Genomic DNA, 17,975 nt, shown 5'->3' on the forward strand with positions numbered 1-17,975 from the left:
CATTTGCTGTGCATGTACTATGTGTGCCTGGTATAATGCTACCACACTAGGAACACAATTTTAAGTAAGAAACAGACTGCTCTCAGGATGCTCACATATTTGAATAAATATATACATTTTTTTGTAGAAGCTGAAGCAGAAACATACTAGCGAACAGGAAGACCAGGTATATATCTAAATCTATCTTTGAGAGAAAATGAAAACTTTAGAACGTTTAATAGTTATAAGAGGTTTCTTCTGTGGACTAAAGTGGCGAGAATCACTAAGATTTATTTTTTAACCCAGGAAATAGACTTTTGTTTATTAATCATATTTTAATATCAAAGTGTATTAAACACCTATAATTACAAATCTTTTATGGATAATTTATTGTCATCTGCATAACGCAGAAGAACCACCATGTGCTTTTAATGTATTAGATGTTTTTGTGGTGGAATCTGTAAGTGGGAGAGGGAAACATTTTCACTGAATAACTCAAAATGTAAATGTCAAGTGTTTCTGTTCTGATCACAAGTGGAGACAGTGGTCAGAAGCAGACAGGGCTGCAAAGTCAGACATGGCCACAAGAGGGCCCTGAAAAATCCTACCACCCTGAGCTGAAAATTGCCAAAGAGGAATCTTTTCTGGCCAGACAGAGTTTCTGGCAACCAAAAGGTGGGGTTTCCAGAACTCGGATACCAAGGAAAATAAGTGCATTAGCTACGGTTCCACAGGTGTTGTCTTCCTGCAATTCAGTGTACACAAGTCCGTGTAGTGCTTCCTCCTGGCGCACCGCAACGCTTCTGTTTGTACAAGCAATGTGACCTCCCAGAGGGACAGTGTCCTAGTATTCTCCACACTAGGTACACTGGGTCAACTTCAAGCCCCTGACTAATATGCTGACAGAAAATTACATTCATTCATTCATTCATTCATTTATTGCAAATTACATTTTAGCAAGGACTTGAAACCATCTCCTAAGTAGCACCCGGCAGTTTGCTAGGGGGAAGGGAGATAATGCATGTTTTAGTAAGACCAGGAAGTGTTCAAAAAAAGACATTACATAAAGATACTGTGTTAACCACTGCTCCAAGGCCAAAGCCAAAATGTCTTCATTATTAATTTACAGAGGAAAATGTGGAGTATTGTTTCTGGGAAAAGAGAAACACCAAAGCATTCAGTTCAGGGTACTCACCCGCTCCTATCGCAGGGCAGGACTCCCCAGAGATCCAAACCATCCCTTGTTAAGGTGCCTGTCTAAACAGAAACAAGCACTTGGTTTACTCCAAAGATTGGGCAGCCCCGTGGTGACAGCCCATAGGGTATGTTTTAACAGGGAAATATGTCATGAACACGTTACTGAGATCAGTACTTCAAGGAAGAACACAATGAGGTGGGTATCTGGGGTCCTGGATGGAAGCTCTGATGAGCTTATACCAGTTGTCTGGCCAAGCTGGCAATAAAAAGAAAAAAACAGTATTTGCCTCACATACTCCAGAGCCTGGTTTTAAGGATCTAATGGTAGACTGAATGGACAGGAAAGCCTCAGTAAATCTGTAGGAGCTATAAAATGAGTGAGCTCCAGTTTTTATGCAGAAGATAAAAGCATGTCATCAGAAGTAAGTAATGAGTGAATTTTTCCCTGCTCTAAACAGATGGTTTGCTATTTGACACTTAAAAAAAGTTGCTTGTTGGTATTTCTCTCAGTGCAGGATAATGAAGTAAGTTTTCCTGGAGCTTTTGGACTCATTTAAAACATCAGCTATATTGGGGCACTTCAGTGGCTCAGTCAGTTGTCTGTCTTTGACTCAGGTCATGATCCCAGGGTTCTGAGATCAAGTCCTGCATCTGGTTCCCTGCTCAGCGGGGAGCCTGCTTCTCCCTCTCCTTCTTCCTGTCACTCCCCCTGCTTGTGCTCACACTGTCTCTCTCTGTCAAATAAATAAATAAAATCTTAAAACAACAACAACAACAACAACAAAAACACCAGCTCTATGACCTGGGCAAATTATTTAATCCCTTTGAACGAACATAGAGCCCTTACTTATAACATGCTTATAATCAGATAAGGTTGTCGTGAATATCAAATAAAGTAATACAAATAAAGTGCTTAACTTAATGTCTGACATATAGAGCATGACTAAATTGTAATGATAATTACTCATAATTATTTATTACTTATTTTATTCAAATTCATGTTATAATTGTCTTTCTCACACCTGCTTCTTTTGCCAGGCCCAAGGAAGAGATGACCCCACAAATAGAACATCCTTCTTTGTTATGCTGGTTTGCTGACAAAATAATACGGAATTGCTGGCAAGAGCCATGTTAACCTTCTGACTTTGGTAGATCTCTCTGATCTCCAAGTACTTATATAACACTTCTCTGATCTCCTTCATTCTGTCATCAAAAACCTCAATGTACTATTCAATGGGCATAGGTTTTAGGTTGGGAAGATGGAAAAATTCTCAAGATGAATGGTGGTGATGATTGCACAACAATGCAAATGCACTTAAAGCCGCTTACAAATGGTTAAAGTGGTTAATATATATTTTGCCACAATAAAAAATAAATTAAGAAAAAAAGAGAACAACAATTTAGAAAGCAAAAACACCTCAAAGGCTCCCCACTGCCTAAAGAGTACATAAAAAATTCTTAGGCAGTCATTAAAGGTTTCTCCTATTACTAATGTCTTACTCTGGTCAAAACCACAAACTCTATTGCTTTCCTGTATCCATTTGTGTACCCATATTTACCTGCCTCTAATACCCTTGAACTGAATTAATTTTCTTTATGTTATGATGATTTGACAGCTTAGAAAAACTTTCTAAGGAAAGACTGCATCTCTGGAGCTAGCCAGTTCTTACACAGGTAACCAGGATCTCAGCATGCTTTTGACATGCAAACTAACCAATCCTCTACTGGACCCCTTCTCCTCGGGAGGCAATGGTTCACCTTCCTCATCCCAGGGCCAAGTGCCAGAGACCATCCTACAGTCACAAGCTCACCCACATCATTCAAACAAGCCAATCATAAGCTATGGTCTGACTTGCCTTCCTTGGAGAGACCCCAATAAAGACCACGCCTGAGCATTCCCCTCACTCTTGCTTTGTTTCCTCGTCAAAGCCTGGCATTCCTCCTGTGGCCCCACAAGGTGAGCAGTGCCTCTCCTTACCGGAAATGTGAATAATGTTAAACTTCTTTCAAAGGCATTGACCTCTCTGTAGTCCTCAGTCATATTTATAAATGAAGACTTGGGCACAAAGCAGCCCATCTTCTCCATCTTCCCTTCTCATTGCTCTACTTCCCCCCAGTAGAGGCATAGGTCGAAAGAATATACTCCAGAGAAGGTAGAATAAGAGGCTGGTTTGGAATAACTGGCATATAATCAAGGATAACTTTAAGCAATATACTACAGACGGGAAAATATGGTAAGGATTTGACTGGGGCTTTCCTATAACCAAGTCCTTTTACCTAAGTAAAACACAAGTTAAATAAATTTTTCTTTTTTTTATTCATTCATTAATTCAATCAGTATTTATTGAGCACTGATTATATACCTGGCAATATTCTTAATATTAGGGATACTGCAGTGACCATAGTAAAGGGTTAAGTTTTGTTCTTTGTATGGAGTTTTGATTGGGGAGGGACAGAGTGCTATTTTAATTAGTTGTATTTGATAGAATATTGGAGCTGGAAAGATCATAAAATCTTCACCTATTCAGTACCTACTCTCCCTCCTCTAAACTCCAGAATCTCAGAGCTCAAGAAACATGCCTTTCCTAGATCACATACCCTAACCAGAGATAAAATGAAGTCTGATGCCACATCCTGTTTCCTGCCCTAAGGGAGTGTGAAGCACCTCCACCCAATGACAATGATGATAAAATGGTGATGAGAAGGAGGATGAAACACACATACCTTGTCAAAGCAGACAAGGTTTAACTGTCCACATACATTGATCCTCTGGGGACTGATGCAAAAGATGCCTCTCTTCTTCAGCCTCCTCTGGGCATAGATAATGCCTGTAGTCAGAGCAGCAGGCAGGGCAGGAGGAACTGCAATTGTGATGACATCGAGGGCTTTCTTCACTATCTCCTCGGGAGGTTCCTGGAACACAACGTCACTCTGCAGCTATTACAGGTAAATCAATCCTGAACACCATTGTGCACATGGCTTTTTCCTTTTTCCATTTTTTTTTTTACTTATTTGTTCAAATTCCCAGAAATTATATAAGTGGTTCAAAAAGTATGAGTACGGCTCTCATATATTTTCCAAAGTGCAATGAGAAAGTTTGTAATGATTCCTACTACTACCACCAGGGAACCATGACCTCACCAACACTGGGTATCTGGGTTTTATCTTAAACTCCTTATTTAATAACTACAAAACATTACATTATTGGAAGAAAAATATTCTCAGATTAAATGAAAAATTATTGTAAGGGGGAGTGTTCAAGACGAGAGGCATGTTGATAGCTCAATGAACAGTGTTTTGTCTCTCTAGATCAGATTGTTAGAATATTACTTAGCAATCAATCACTTATATTGGGGAACTTCGAGTATGTGTGCAGGTTTCAGTGTTTGGCTTTGTTTCCCAGATTGTAAACCATGCCTGACATAAAGGTTAACATGCAGAATATAAATTATACATAGATGAGTGTGTGTGTACATGTAGTAAAAAAACAAAAACAGTTTACCCCGCTGAGCACATAGACGCACAAAGTATAGATCATCCCAATGGTTGCTGTCCCCACAAGGCACAGGAGGAACCTGATGGCATCCCTGTAGAGCTTAAAATTCATTGGCTTTGGGTAGAGAATGGATCTCACGAGGTCCCCTTTTGCAGTGTTGAATCCTAAAGTAACAAACACACAGTCCACATTCTCAGGATGACACATCCTCCTGCTAGCGCTCTTCTAAGCCTCAACATGGCCTTTGTTTTTCTCTAGAGAGATTTAAACAGTGCTTAAGCCAAAGACAACTAAAGGATAATTGGAAAAATACCTGAGCGCTGCAACGGAAATATCTCAACATACCCATTTCAGAGCCTATTGCTCTCTGATCTTTGTTCTCTCTACTTTCAATTTCAATGCATCTCAGAGCAAGGAAACTACCACAGTAGGGTCAGAATACAGCTTTTCCAAGTGTAACTTCATTATAAGGAAACGACTCATGAACATTCTTACATACATCCAAGCACGCGTGCACATTAATTGAATTGAAACCATAGGGCCAGTAAATACCAATGGACTTAATTTCTAATACTTTTCAGTGTAAAGTTTTCAGTTTCTAACCCTGATGAGAAGGAACTTGGGATTTGGGGTTAAAAGATCTAAGGTCTAGGCCCAGCATCTTTGCTGTGCCGGTTTGCTATATGGCAATAGTTCATAAACTATAAAACACATAAACAACTGTCATCAGTATTAGTTTTACTAAAAGGCATACACCATAGTGCAATTCACACTTAAAATACATAAATTTACATACAGTTGGTTTATTACCTAAAGACTATTCCTTACCTCATAAATTTAAGGCACTAGACAAATGGAACAAAAATATTTCCTTAAAGTAACAAAACAAAAGAAGAGATGTTGACTCACCAGTCTGCAGCACCACTGCTCTCACGGTCCCAGAGCACCCTCCCTTGGCTTGGATAACCTCTGTCCCACAGAAGAGGACATGTCGTTTATAGTCTGCTTCACTCTGTGTTTTCCAGGGCTCAGAGCTCTCCAGTTTGGGTAATGGAGTTTTAGTCACTGGAATACTTTCTCCTACAGAAAAAATACATCTCATTTTGTGAGGTGAGGAAACTTCACTCATTTAAATCATGCATGCATTCACTCAGCATGTGACAGACATTTGTTTTAAGCCTGCTATGGTAGCAGGGACAACCCTAGGTTTTAGGGCTACAAGGAGAAAGAAATATGGTTCTTGTTTTTAGGAGATTTGTAATCTAGACAAATAAGTATAATGTTGTATTATGAATACTGTAAGTTTTGTAACATCAAATGTGGGTGCTTAAAAAGGCTAGAAATAGCTATGTAGGGAATAGCAAGTTGTACAATCCAGAATGTGGAGCATGAGGAGTAAGTGGCCATGAGAGCTGTGTAGGAGCCAAAGCCTGGAGGGCCTAAGTGCACATATTTAAGGGTTTAAATGGGTTTTATAAGCATTAGTGGCAGAAATGGGTGGGGAAATAATTCACTGCTCTATTCAGGAGTGTAGTATCATATTTGTGTATAAAGGAGTCTGCAATACAGGGAGTGGATTGAAGTTTGGTGAGGCAGGAGGCTGGGCATTCCATTGGAGAGAACGAGGTCTGAGCTATGGCAGTTGGCAGTGGGAATAGAGAGGAAATAATGGATTTGAGAAATGAGGAGGAAAGTAGTTACAAAATTTGGGGAGATTTTTCTATTGGCAGGTCACAGGGACAGAGAAATTCAAAATGGCGTCCTGGTTTCTGACATGGGAAAATGAGCAGAGGATGGCAATAGTTATCAACACAGGGATTACGGGAGGAGGGAAGAATTGTCTTATGGTCACCATGAGTTGGAGATGCTTTGTGGAATGGTTCTTTGAGATGTCTTGTGTTTATTTATTTGGGTCTGGCATTCAAGAGAGAGGCCTTGACCAGAGACATTTAGTCAGAGTTCACCAGACTATGATTAAAGCCAAGGAGAGATGAGATTACTTAGGGACCATGTGTGAGGACTGAAGGGAATAGGACTAGGACCTAGCCCTGAGCAGCACCAATAGTCCAGGATAGGGGGGAAGAGGGGCAGCACAGGACAAGGAATGGCATAAACAGTGGTAGAAGAACTTGGAAAAACAGTGCTGTCTTGGAAGGTTAAGAAGAGAGTTTTCCAGAGGAAGAAATGGTAAGAATACTTAAAAGCAGCAGAGAAGTCAATAAGAAGAGAAATATGAAGAATCCTTTGAATTTGGCCATTGAGAAAGAGGTGGATTTTGTCAGTGTGGTGGAAGGGACAGGTTGCAGCAGGTTGAAGTCCTAATCAAGGTGGTGAATGAAGTTATGGAAATAATTAGGGCCTGTTTTGAGAAACAAACCTTGTAAAGCCTTCCACTGGTATATATATATATATATATATATATATATATACACACACACACACTAGGGCCACTTTTGCCAGGAAAATGGTATTTAGCATTGCAGAAGTCCCAGCACTAAGAGATTTTTACAAACCTATGTACTCTTTATAGGAAGAAACCTGGCCTGCCACACATTTAAAATTTTTTTGGTAAAGTTAACAGAAGAAAGATGTGTTCTTGTCTCTATTTCATGCCTTCCTGGTCTGCCCAGGAGAAATGGATTCAACTTGGGCTTTCGTGGGAACCACTGTATGTCATTGTGTCTTCTTGCCCCCTAGTCCATCTGTGAAAAAGACGTTATGATTCTTCTTTATCTTACAGAAATGCTGATACCACATCTCCAAATGTACACATGAGAACTCAAAGCACTGTGACCTTGAACAAATCAAGCAGGGAGGCAGAAGGAGAAGGAGAAGGAGAAGCAAGATCCTTGCTGAGCAGGGATCCTGACCCAGGGCTCCATCCCAGGACCCCAAGATCATGACCTGAGCTGAAGGCAGACACTTAACCGACCGAGCTACCCAGGTGCCCCTTCAGCATGCTATTTAAAAATGAAATATAGGTAGTCCAAAATTCCCAATGTGTATTTTCAAAGTAATAGATGTGCCAAATCCTGTGTCATGAACTTTTTAACATGTTCAAGCCAAGCCAGGAAGAGCTTGGACTTGACCTGGGTTTCAGGATGTCATCAACAGGTTTCAAATCCTCCAAGTTTATCTGAAGATATATTTTGTGTGAAAACACTAAACATAAAAGTCACAGATGATTCTGAAATGTCTAATGATCTCCACAATCTTTTAAGGTAAAATGACAGGGCTGTAATACTCTTGGTTCAAGAAGAAAATGCTAAGCACTCAGAAAGTTATAACTATATCAAACCTAGCACATGGAAAGCAGCTTTAATTTGAACTCTCAGAACCATCCAGAGCAGGACAGGTAAGTAAAACTTGTGAGAGTGGGAAGGTCCCACAAAACCCCTGTGCTTTGCCATGCTTTGCCATTGTCATCAGATAGAAGAGGAACCCGGGAGAGCTCACAGAGGCTGTAAGTTGTGAGACAGGACCCTACCTGTCAGCATGCCTTCATCTACCACACAGCTGCCGTCAATCAGGATGGCATCGCATGGCATTTGTACTTTGTTCCCCGTCAAAACTAATAAATCTCCAGGTACCAGGAAACGTGATTCCAGCTCTTGGACTCCTGCTGAAAGTGCGAGATGGCAGAGTCAAGTCAGATTTTTTTCCTCATAAACACATAGCCCAACATCTACCTTAATTGGAAATCAATGAAAAAGCAACCAGGGCATTTCCAAAATGGAAGCCGTTCCTCAACATCAATTCAAAATCTGGAAACTATAAGAAAAAAGTAATAAACTGCAAAAAATAAAAACCTTTGTGTGGCAAAACAATAAATAAATAAGCAGGGGGAGAAAACTAAAGACAAATTAGAAAACATATTTGAAACTTACATTATATGAAAAAAGATTAATATTCCTAATACATAAAGAACTCCTAAAAAAAGAGATGTATAGCAAATGACTATAGTAAAATTGCTGGAGATGTTAACAGTTCTCACACGCACACACAATGCAAGTGGCATGTTAAACATTTGAAAAGATCTCATTCTTACTCATAATTAAAAAATTAAAATCCTTTCCTTCCTACCTACCTTCCTGTCTACTTTCTTCTAAACTTCTTTCCTTCCTCACTGAGTCCCAAAGCTATCGGGGTTGAACAAGTGAGGCATCCTTGCAGAAGGTTGGTGGTGGGGATGTGCATGGCAGCCAACTGCAGGTTTTGGAGCCTAACAAGGATAGACAGGTGTTTACATGGCCTGGTGCAGGGTGTCAGAGCCCAAAGAGGGAGAGAAGGGCCCCCATGGTGACAGTAGCCTGGTGTGGGATGTTGGAGTCCAAGCAGAGTGAAAAAGGTATCTACATGGAGGTGGGAGGGAATATCAGTAATGATGGGTGGCAGACTACACCCAGCAGCGATTGATAGAATAAGTAGATATAATGAGGCTAATGAGAGCCAGGTTTCCCACAAAGATAGCAAATTACAAATATAGACAGAAATAAAACTAGACTGAACTCTGCGGTATTGAATTAGAATTGGAGACAACAATGTAAACTGATGGGTTTTCAGTAGATAAATAGAGAAATAATATAGATGTAAATGAATATGTATGTGAGAATACATACATATATAATATGTTTGCTTTTTTTGTGCATACATTCACTAATTCTAAGAGGGCCTGGGAGCAGTGAAACCCCAATAATAATGTGCATATTTATTGCCCACATTTTGTTTTCTAAATTCTATTCCTCCCCCTAAAAAAGAATCAGGGTTCCTTAAGGAAATGACTGGTTACAAGGCTGGGCCAAGAAAAGTATCATATAAGCTAGAACATTTAGTTGCAACATTAAGTATAAAAGTGCTGGAGAAAAGATGGAGAGAGATAGAAAAAATATCAAAGCCAACTTAATGGGCTCTCATTGCCTAAATCTGTAATGATTTGAGCATCACAGTAAATAATGAGAAATGAACTATAACCCATAAAATAAAATAGGAATTCATGAGTCCATCTGACATAAATAAATGGATAAATAAATGGGGAGAAAAGATGCTTTTTCTTACAGTAAAATTACATTAATGTAGGAGAAAAGACACAAGTAGAAAAATCACTATTTGGCAACTATCAAAGTAATAATATAGCCAAGAAATAGAAATGGATACAACTAGTAGGTAAATTTAATGAGGATGGCTTATTTACATAGTCTCAAAGTATCTCTTAACAAAATAACTATTAATTACAAAGGAGAAAAGAGTAAATTTACAATGGAGAAACCTGGCAGATAATATTTAATTAATTGATCCAAGTTAACATTACCAGTAATAGGACAAATTTAAATTATGTACCACCTGAGAAGAAGCAATGAGGACATGGCATCACATTTATGATATTGTAGCCCAAAGTGCATAACCTGAATTTAACTATGAGGAAACATCACACAAATCCAAAATGAGAGGCATTCCATAAAATAACCAGAGTCAAAGGAGTCAAGGTCACGAAGTCAAGGAAAGTTTGAAGATTAAAGAGGTAGTCAAACAATAGTATTGTGTGATCCCAAATCCTTTCTTATAAAGAACATTATTAAGGGGCCCCTGGGTAGCTCAGCGGTTTAGTGTCTGCCTTTGTTTCAGGTCATGATCCCAGGGTCCTGGGATCGAGTCCTGCATCAGGCTTTCTGCGGGGGGCCTGCTTCTTCCTTTGCCCGTGTCTCTGCCCCTCTCTCTGTGTCTTTCATGAATAAATAAAATCTTGAAGGAAAGAAAGAAAGAACGAAGGGAAAGAAAGAACATTATTATTATTAATGACCACTGGCATTATTACTAAGATCACTGGCAAAACTTGAATGGGGTCTGAGCATTTGCTATTAATATGTCAATATTAATGATATTAATGGTTAACTGTCTTTTATGTAGGAAAATGTCCTTGTCTTTAAGAAATATACACGAAAATATGTAGGAGTCATGGAGCCGTATGTTGGCAACTTGCTCTCAAAAGGCTCGGGGGGGGATCCCTGGGTGGCGCAGCGGTTTGGCGCCTGCCTTTGGCTCAGGGCGTGATCCTGGAGACCCAAGATCGAATCCCACATCGGGCTCCCGGTGCATGGAGCCTGCTTCTCCCTCTGCCTGTGTCTCTGCTTCTCTCTCTCTCTCTGTGACTATCATAAATAAAAAAAAAAAAAAAAAAAAAAAAAAAAAAAACTCAAAAGGCTCGGGGGAAAAAGTTATTTGAACTCTACTTGCACCTTTTCTGTAAGTTTTATTTCCTTAAAATAGGGGGGAAAAGAGGATGCCTGGGTCACTCCGTGGTTGAGCATCTGCCTTTGGCTCAGGGCGTGATCCTGGGGTCCCTAGGATCAAGTCCTACATCAGGCTCCTTGCATGGAGCCTGCTTCTCCTGTCTCTGTTTCTCTCTCTGCTTCTCTCTGTGTCTCTCATGAATAAATAAATAAAATATTTTTAACAAAAGGTTTTGGGGGGAGAGCTACATCTAACATTGCCCACCTAGCTAATTAGAAAAATCTAAAGGTTTGCCAGCATATTCTGTCTACAACACTGTGAAGAAACAGGCACTCTCACATATTTCTGGTACAAATGCAAGCTGGTATAATCTCCATGGAAAGAAATTTGGCAATATCTATCTAGCAAAAATACATATACACATTTATTCTTTAACTCAGCAATTTTACTCCTTGAAATCTATATCAAAGATAGACTGGTGGAAATATGAAAAGACAGACATATACACAAGCCTCTTTATTACAGCATTATCTGTAAAAAACTGAAAAAAATAGAATAAAATCCTTCAACAGAGAACTGATTGAATAAACAATGGTTCCTCCATACATGAGTACTAGAAAGCTAAAATAATGAGCAAAAAATATTTATATATCCCACTATGAAAGAACCTCTAGGAAGCATGGTTAAGTATGTAAATACATCTGAAACTAATATAATATTGTATGTCAACTATGTTCCAATGAAAAATAAAAGTATGTAACGCATATACACTAGGAAATATGAGCTAAACACATATACCCCTGTTACCTAAGCAGCAAGATAAATATATATGCAATTCTGCATATATACTATATAGATATGGATATTATATATAATTTCTTTGCAGATTTTAAATGTAAGAATAAATAAAAAAGACAGAGAGACTGCACAAGGTAGAGAAAAGAAAGATAGGAGCCAGACTCTTCTGAATGTCTTGTCTTACAGATTTAATTTTTGAACCATGTAGATATTTTATATGATTTTATATAATTCATATATTTTATATATTTTTAAATAATATATATTTGTGAAAAGCTAACACTAAAAATCTAAAAAACAAATGAGATGAACCTATCGAGTTGCTGGCATAACCATACAAAGAACCATTTTGGGTAACTTTGAAACATAAGTTGTTTTTTTTTTTTCGTTTTGAGTATAATTTATATGCTTCAAATGGTATGCCACAAACAGAGAAAAAGAAAAAACTTCAACAAAATCTCAAATTGTTTTTAGGAATTATATTCCTCCCAGGTATTTTGACTTTCTATTCTGAGATTACTATATATAAGGGATAGAGTAAAGGAGGAATTTGTTGCTGTCATTAAGAATCACTGAGGGGGGCACTGGATGGGATGAGCACTGGGTGTTATTCTGTATGTTGGCAAATTGAACACCAATAAAAAATAAATTTATTAAAAAAAAACTAAAAAAAAAAAAGAATCATGACTTTTGAGATAGAGAAAGGAGAGACAAAAATACAATCAACAAACTTAAGTAAAAAGCCCATAGTTCCAAACTTGATTTAGAAATGTCAGAAGATGGGGCTCCTGGGTGGCTGTTGGCTAAGCATCTGACTCTTGATTACAATTCAGGTCATGAGCTCAGGGTTGTGAGGGCTCTGTGCTAGACATGGAGTGTGCTTAAGATTCTCTCCCTCTACCCCTTCCCCATCCTTCTCTCTCCCTTCCTAAAAAGAAATGTCAGAAGACTAGGTCTGTCTTCTGAAAAGGCTGAGTAACAGTGATTAACACCATAAAAATTATCATTCTGGGGATCCCTGGGCGGCCATTCTGGTTGAGGTCTCTAACTACCATATTTAAGGGCTCTTTGGAAAAATGAATGTGGCCAGGTTTGGAGCAAGAATTGTCCAAGATAAGTTTGGAATATCATATCATCATATCATATCATATCATATCATATCATATCAAAAAGAAATAAAGAGTACTGGGGTCACAGCAAAAGAATTCAGAAGCCAACCTGAGGAGGCACTCAATGGCCTAAGATGAGACAATTAGAGCACAGTAAGAATAAAAGTCGCCAAAGATGGAAATGTGCCAACAATGTTTAACATCATGCATCCACAATGACACTAAAAAATCCTTTGGATAATGCTAGAAGATCAACACATTATTTTGAAAGCTAGTATATAAAAGGTAATAATAAAAGATTAACCTTGTCTTTCTTAAACAAACTGAATCTGAGAGTAATGAAATAGTTGTAGAAATACTACCCTTAGTATGTGAAGATGTTATGATAGAAATAGAAATTTAAAACTCCTAATGAAATAGTTAATCTGGGTCAGAAGCATTTATGTCTGCTAAAATCACAAAAAGAAAATAATTAGATAGTATGTACCTCCCGTTGGAAGTATGTGATATCAACTATGAAGTATTCTTGCCAAAAACTCAAGCCTCAGATCTAACTACCAATTTTTGGAAAGTTCAAGCTATAAAAAATTATGTTAAATAACTTTATGAATATGTAATCAATATAATCCAAACTATAGAACCCATAGGATGAATCATTTACTTTCTTCAATAAAAAAAAAAAAATTGCAAGGAAAAAAATAAGATATATAGGAGGGAGCACATAGAGTTCAAAAAACCTGAGACATATTAACTAATTGCCATATGTAGACTTTATCTGGATCCTGATTTGAAAATATATATACATGTATAAACACACACTTGTGATTCAATTGAGTAAATTTCAACCCTTTTATATAATTGATTTTTTATTTTTTTAAAATATTTTTTTAAGATTTTATTTATTTATTCATGATAGTCACAGAGAGAGAGAGAGAGAGAGAGAGAGGCAGAGACACAGGCAGAGGGAGAAGCAGGCTCCATGCAGGGAGCCCGACGTGGGATTCGATCCTGGGTCTCCAGGATCGCGCCCTGGGCCAAAGGCAGGTGCCAAACCGCTGCGCCACCCAGGGATCCCTGATTTTTTAAATTATGGAGTTATTTTACTTTTTTTAGGTAAAGGAATTAAAAAGGAATCTTTATAGTTTACATATATACTGAATTTTTTTCAAATGAAATTATATGATATTTGGAATAGTTCCAAAATAATACAGACTGAGGGAGATAGTAGAACAGTTGAAAAACAGATTCAATGTGTTGATAATTATTGAATCTGAGTGACAGCTATATGGGGTTTCATTATTGTATTCTCCCCATTGTTGTATGTATGCAAACTATTTCATCATAAAAAGTTAAACAAGAAAATGAACAGGGTATTTTTAAAGGTGAAGATTCACTTCCAGCCATGATGTAGTAAAAAGTAAAAAGGAGTGGATTTATCTTCCCACCCAAAACAACCAAAACTATACAAAATATATGAAACAATGGTTTTGAACACATAACATAAGCAACAAAACACAGGAAACAGGTGAAGGTGACCTACAATTGCGGCACTTTCTGCCTTTAGAGAGTTCCCAGGCCACTGTGCAGGGGGGAGGGAACCCAGACAAAATCTAGAGGTCTTCCTGACTTCAGAATACAGACATGACAGTCTATAGAGACTAATCATCACATGCATTTGAGGTAACTACCAGCAAATGAACAATTGAACATTTACATTTAAAAATACTATTCATAATAGCATCAAAATCATGAAATATTTAGGAATGCATCATAGAGTGTGTAAGACCCATACGTTGAAAACTGCAAAACATTGCTGAGAGAAATCAAAGAAGATCAAATTAACAAGACTGAATACTGGAGACACATACTATGTCTATAGGTCAAAAGACCCACATTTATTAACATGCCAATTTTACATAAATTATCTATAGATTCAACACAATTCCAATGAAAATCTCATGTTTTTTCTTGTTAGAAATTGACAGGTTGATTCTAAAAGTCATATGAAAATGCAAAGGTCTTAATATCACCAAAGCAACACTGAAAAAGAAGAACAAAGCTGAAGGACTAACATAACCCTATTTAAAGATTAATTATAGTCATGTGGTGGCATTGGTAAAAAGATAGGCAGATAGATCAGTAAAACAGAATAGGGAGTCCAGAAACAGATCTATCTGTGTATGAGCAACTGATTTCTGACCAAGATACAAAGGCAAATCAGTGGAGAAAGAATAGATTTCATCAAATGGTATTGGAACTTTGAATATCTATTTGCAAAGAGTCCATTTAAAAACCTCAAAATACAATATAGATCTAAATGTGAAACCTAAAACTTTGAACATTCTAAGACAATGCAGACAATGTAGTTTTTGGTTTTTTATTTGTTGCTATTAATCTCTAAGGGATACTAAAAACCATCCTTGGCTTTCAAGAAATTAGGAGCCCTTACCCACCTATCATGAATTTAACATTATTTGATATGGCTGGCCTTATAAATTATGAATTCCCAACAGCATTAAATTATCAAGTAGAAGAGTTATATACAAAATAAGACCTAAACAGATGTTGAAAGTCCAAGTGAATTTCAAGGACAGTTTTCTCACTTCCCAACATGTTTTCCCAATTCTGTCATTCTGTTGTCTCTTCCTCAACCTACATCTAAGACCTCAGATGAAGTTTTTTGTGGACATTATTAGACAAGAAAGAATCCCAAACATTTCATGGTATTAGATCCTGGCTTAAAAGAGTCCCAAAATAACTATGGAGAAGAAAACCTTCACGGTGGGCAGAACTCCACCTATTATTATGTTAACTTTCCTATTGTACCTGAAAGGAGAAAAACTAGAAGACCAGATCTATGCTATTTTACAGTAAGGAGCAAAGAATTGTCTGGAAAGATTGCAAGTATATTTGTACATTAGAAGGCTCATTAATGATGTTTAGTATGGAGAAGGCCTCTTATACCTGGAGGAAAGACAAAACAAAACAAAACAATATACTCATGGCTACCAGCTAGCCACCAAGGACTTCACCAATAGGCTCATGAAAGGAAAAGGTAGCAGTGTTGCTGATTATTTGGGAGTTCAAAAACATGTTCCTCTACTCACCAAAGCCAACTCAGTTATAAACCCTGCAAAGCACACTGTTTTTCAGCAACAATCACAAACTCTTAGCTACCATAAGTAAATAAAGCCAAGCAAGCAGCCTGGGTTTCACTACCAACTTGTAAAACAAAATGGCAATACATGATTTGATCTTATGTGGCTCTCTCTCTCTCTCTCTCTCATGCAAGGCATTTCCATTTTGTAAAGAACTCTATTTTGTGAAGGTCTAAGGTGAAGTGTGAGAGGGGGTCATTACTCCATATTTTATGTAACATTTTGATCCTGGAACCCAAATCATTTCTGCTTAGGCTACAAATTTTAAAGGTTTTTGTTTGTTTGTTTGTATTACAGGAAAATATCTGTTGCAGTTGTTAATTATAGCCCTCTCCTCCTGGGAACCAGATAGATATGTTCATGAGGGTTGGATAAAGACTAGAATTATACCCACCAGGCTATATTCATAATTACTATCCCATTTTAAAAACTGTGGATGATTTCTTGATAAAATGAATCGTTCAGACTATTCAATCCTTTAGATAAACTTCCTACTTTGTACTCCCAAACTTCCTATGCAATGAAGTTTTTAAATACTGTTAACTCTGTTCAATCTACCCTAATCTTTAACAGATTCCCCAGGTGTATAAGGTTTCCAAGTAAGTCTCCAGCTTGTAACCCTTCATATTGAGAAGGATCTGATGAACTCATTCTAGGAAGAAAATCACCAATATTTTCCTCCTGTATTGAATAAAAATGCATTATTGAAAATCAAAAAGTACCTCACCTCAATTTATTGAATAGATATTCATTAACAATTTATGTATTAAGCACTTATATACATTAGGACACCATAGAAAAGCTTGATAACCTTGGATTAGGCAAAGATGTACTAGATATGATACAAAAAGCAAGATCCATAAAAGAAAAATTTAATAACTGGACTTTAACAAAAGTAGAAATATTCATCCTTTGGGAGACACTGTAAAGAGAATGGAAAAGATAAGTCACAGAGTGAGAAAAGAATATGCAAATCATATTTGTAGTAAAGGATTTAGATTCAGAATATAGAAAGAACTTCTTCTCAAAAGTTAATAATTAGAAAACAACCTAATAAGCAAAAGATTTGAACAGGCATTTCACCAAAGAAGATACATAAATAGAAAATTAGCACTTGAAAAGATGGTCAGTCCCATTACTCATTAGGGAAATGCAAATTAAAGCTACAATGAGGTACCACTACACATCTGTTAAAATGGCTAAAATTTTTTAAACTGACCATATCAAATGTAGACAAGAATGTAAAGCAACTTCGGTTCCCATATACTGCTGTTAAAGAATGTACGATGGTACAAACAGTTTGGAAAATAGTTTGGCAAATTTCCTAAAAAGTTAAACATTTACATGCCTATATGACCAGTCATTCTACATTTCTGTATTTTCCCATAACAAATAAAAGTGTAGTCCATGCAAAGACTTGAACCCAAATTTTCATTGAGGCATTATTTGTAATATCCTAATTCCAGGAACAACCCAAATTTTCATCAGTAGGTGAATGGATATACAAACTAGTCTATCCATATACTGGGATTCTACTCAGGAACAAAAAGGAATAGACTATTGACATACTTAACAAAATGAATGCATTTTAAAATAATTAGGAATTTGATCCCAGTAAAATCTATCCAAAATGTATTATAAAAGACAAAAAAAGTCTACTGTATGATTCTATTAATATAAAATTCTAAACATGCAAAGTGGTTGTCTGAGGATGGGGATGGGTAGAGAGAGGTTGAGAAGGATGATTGCAAACAGGCAAAAGACAACCTTTGGGGGTAATGAGTAGTCATTATCTTTATTGTGGTGATAGTTTCATGGATAGTTACACAGATGTATATAAGTCAAAATCTATCAAATTGTACATTTTAAATATGTTCAGTTAATCAATGTCTACTTTACCTCAATAAAGTTGTTTTTTTTTAAATAAAGTTTTTTTTTAAGGTGAAAATGTTGCACGTATCTCATTCTTTTAAATAAATGCACAGGCAAAAAGGGTATAGGAAGATGAGA

General features: G+C 37.1%; 1 protein-coding gene across 9 annotated transcripts in view; it reads right to left on the minus strand.

Moving 5' to 3' along the window:
* The window catches only part of ATP13A4 (ATPase 13A4), a 111,377-nt gene that overhangs the window by 41,706 nt on the left and 51,696 nt on the right, over nucleotides 1-17,975 (minus strand). For 8 of the 9 annotated variants that reach the window (XR_013369547.1, XR_013369546.1, XM_077880112.1 and 5 more), the window contains 5 exons: nucleotides 8,160-8,294; nucleotides 5,582-5,752; nucleotides 4,679-4,836; nucleotides 3,901-4,089; nucleotides 1,175-1,236 (listed from right to left, as the gene is read on the minus strand). Coding sequence is in view for 7 of the 9 variants with exons in the window: in XM_077880112.1 (XP_077736238.1) it covers nucleotides 1,175-1,236; nucleotides 3,901-4,089; nucleotides 4,679-4,836; nucleotides 5,582-5,752; nucleotides 8,160-8,294 (715 nt within the window). In the remaining 2 variants the exon portion in view is untranslated. The remainder of the gene's footprint in view (nucleotides 1-1,174; nucleotides 1,237-3,900; nucleotides 4,090-4,678; nucleotides 4,837-5,581; nucleotides 5,753-8,159; nucleotides 8,295-17,975) is intronic. The other variant, XM_077880113.1, reaches the window with a different exon arrangement.

This window comes from Canis aureus, chromosome 31 (genome assembly GCF_053574225.1).
Source record: "Canis aureus isolate CA01 chromosome 31, VMU_Caureus_v.1.0, whole genome shotgun sequence".
In the NCBI taxonomy this organism is placed as follows: Eukaryota; Metazoa; Chordata; class Mammalia; order Carnivora; family Canidae; genus Canis; species Canis aureus.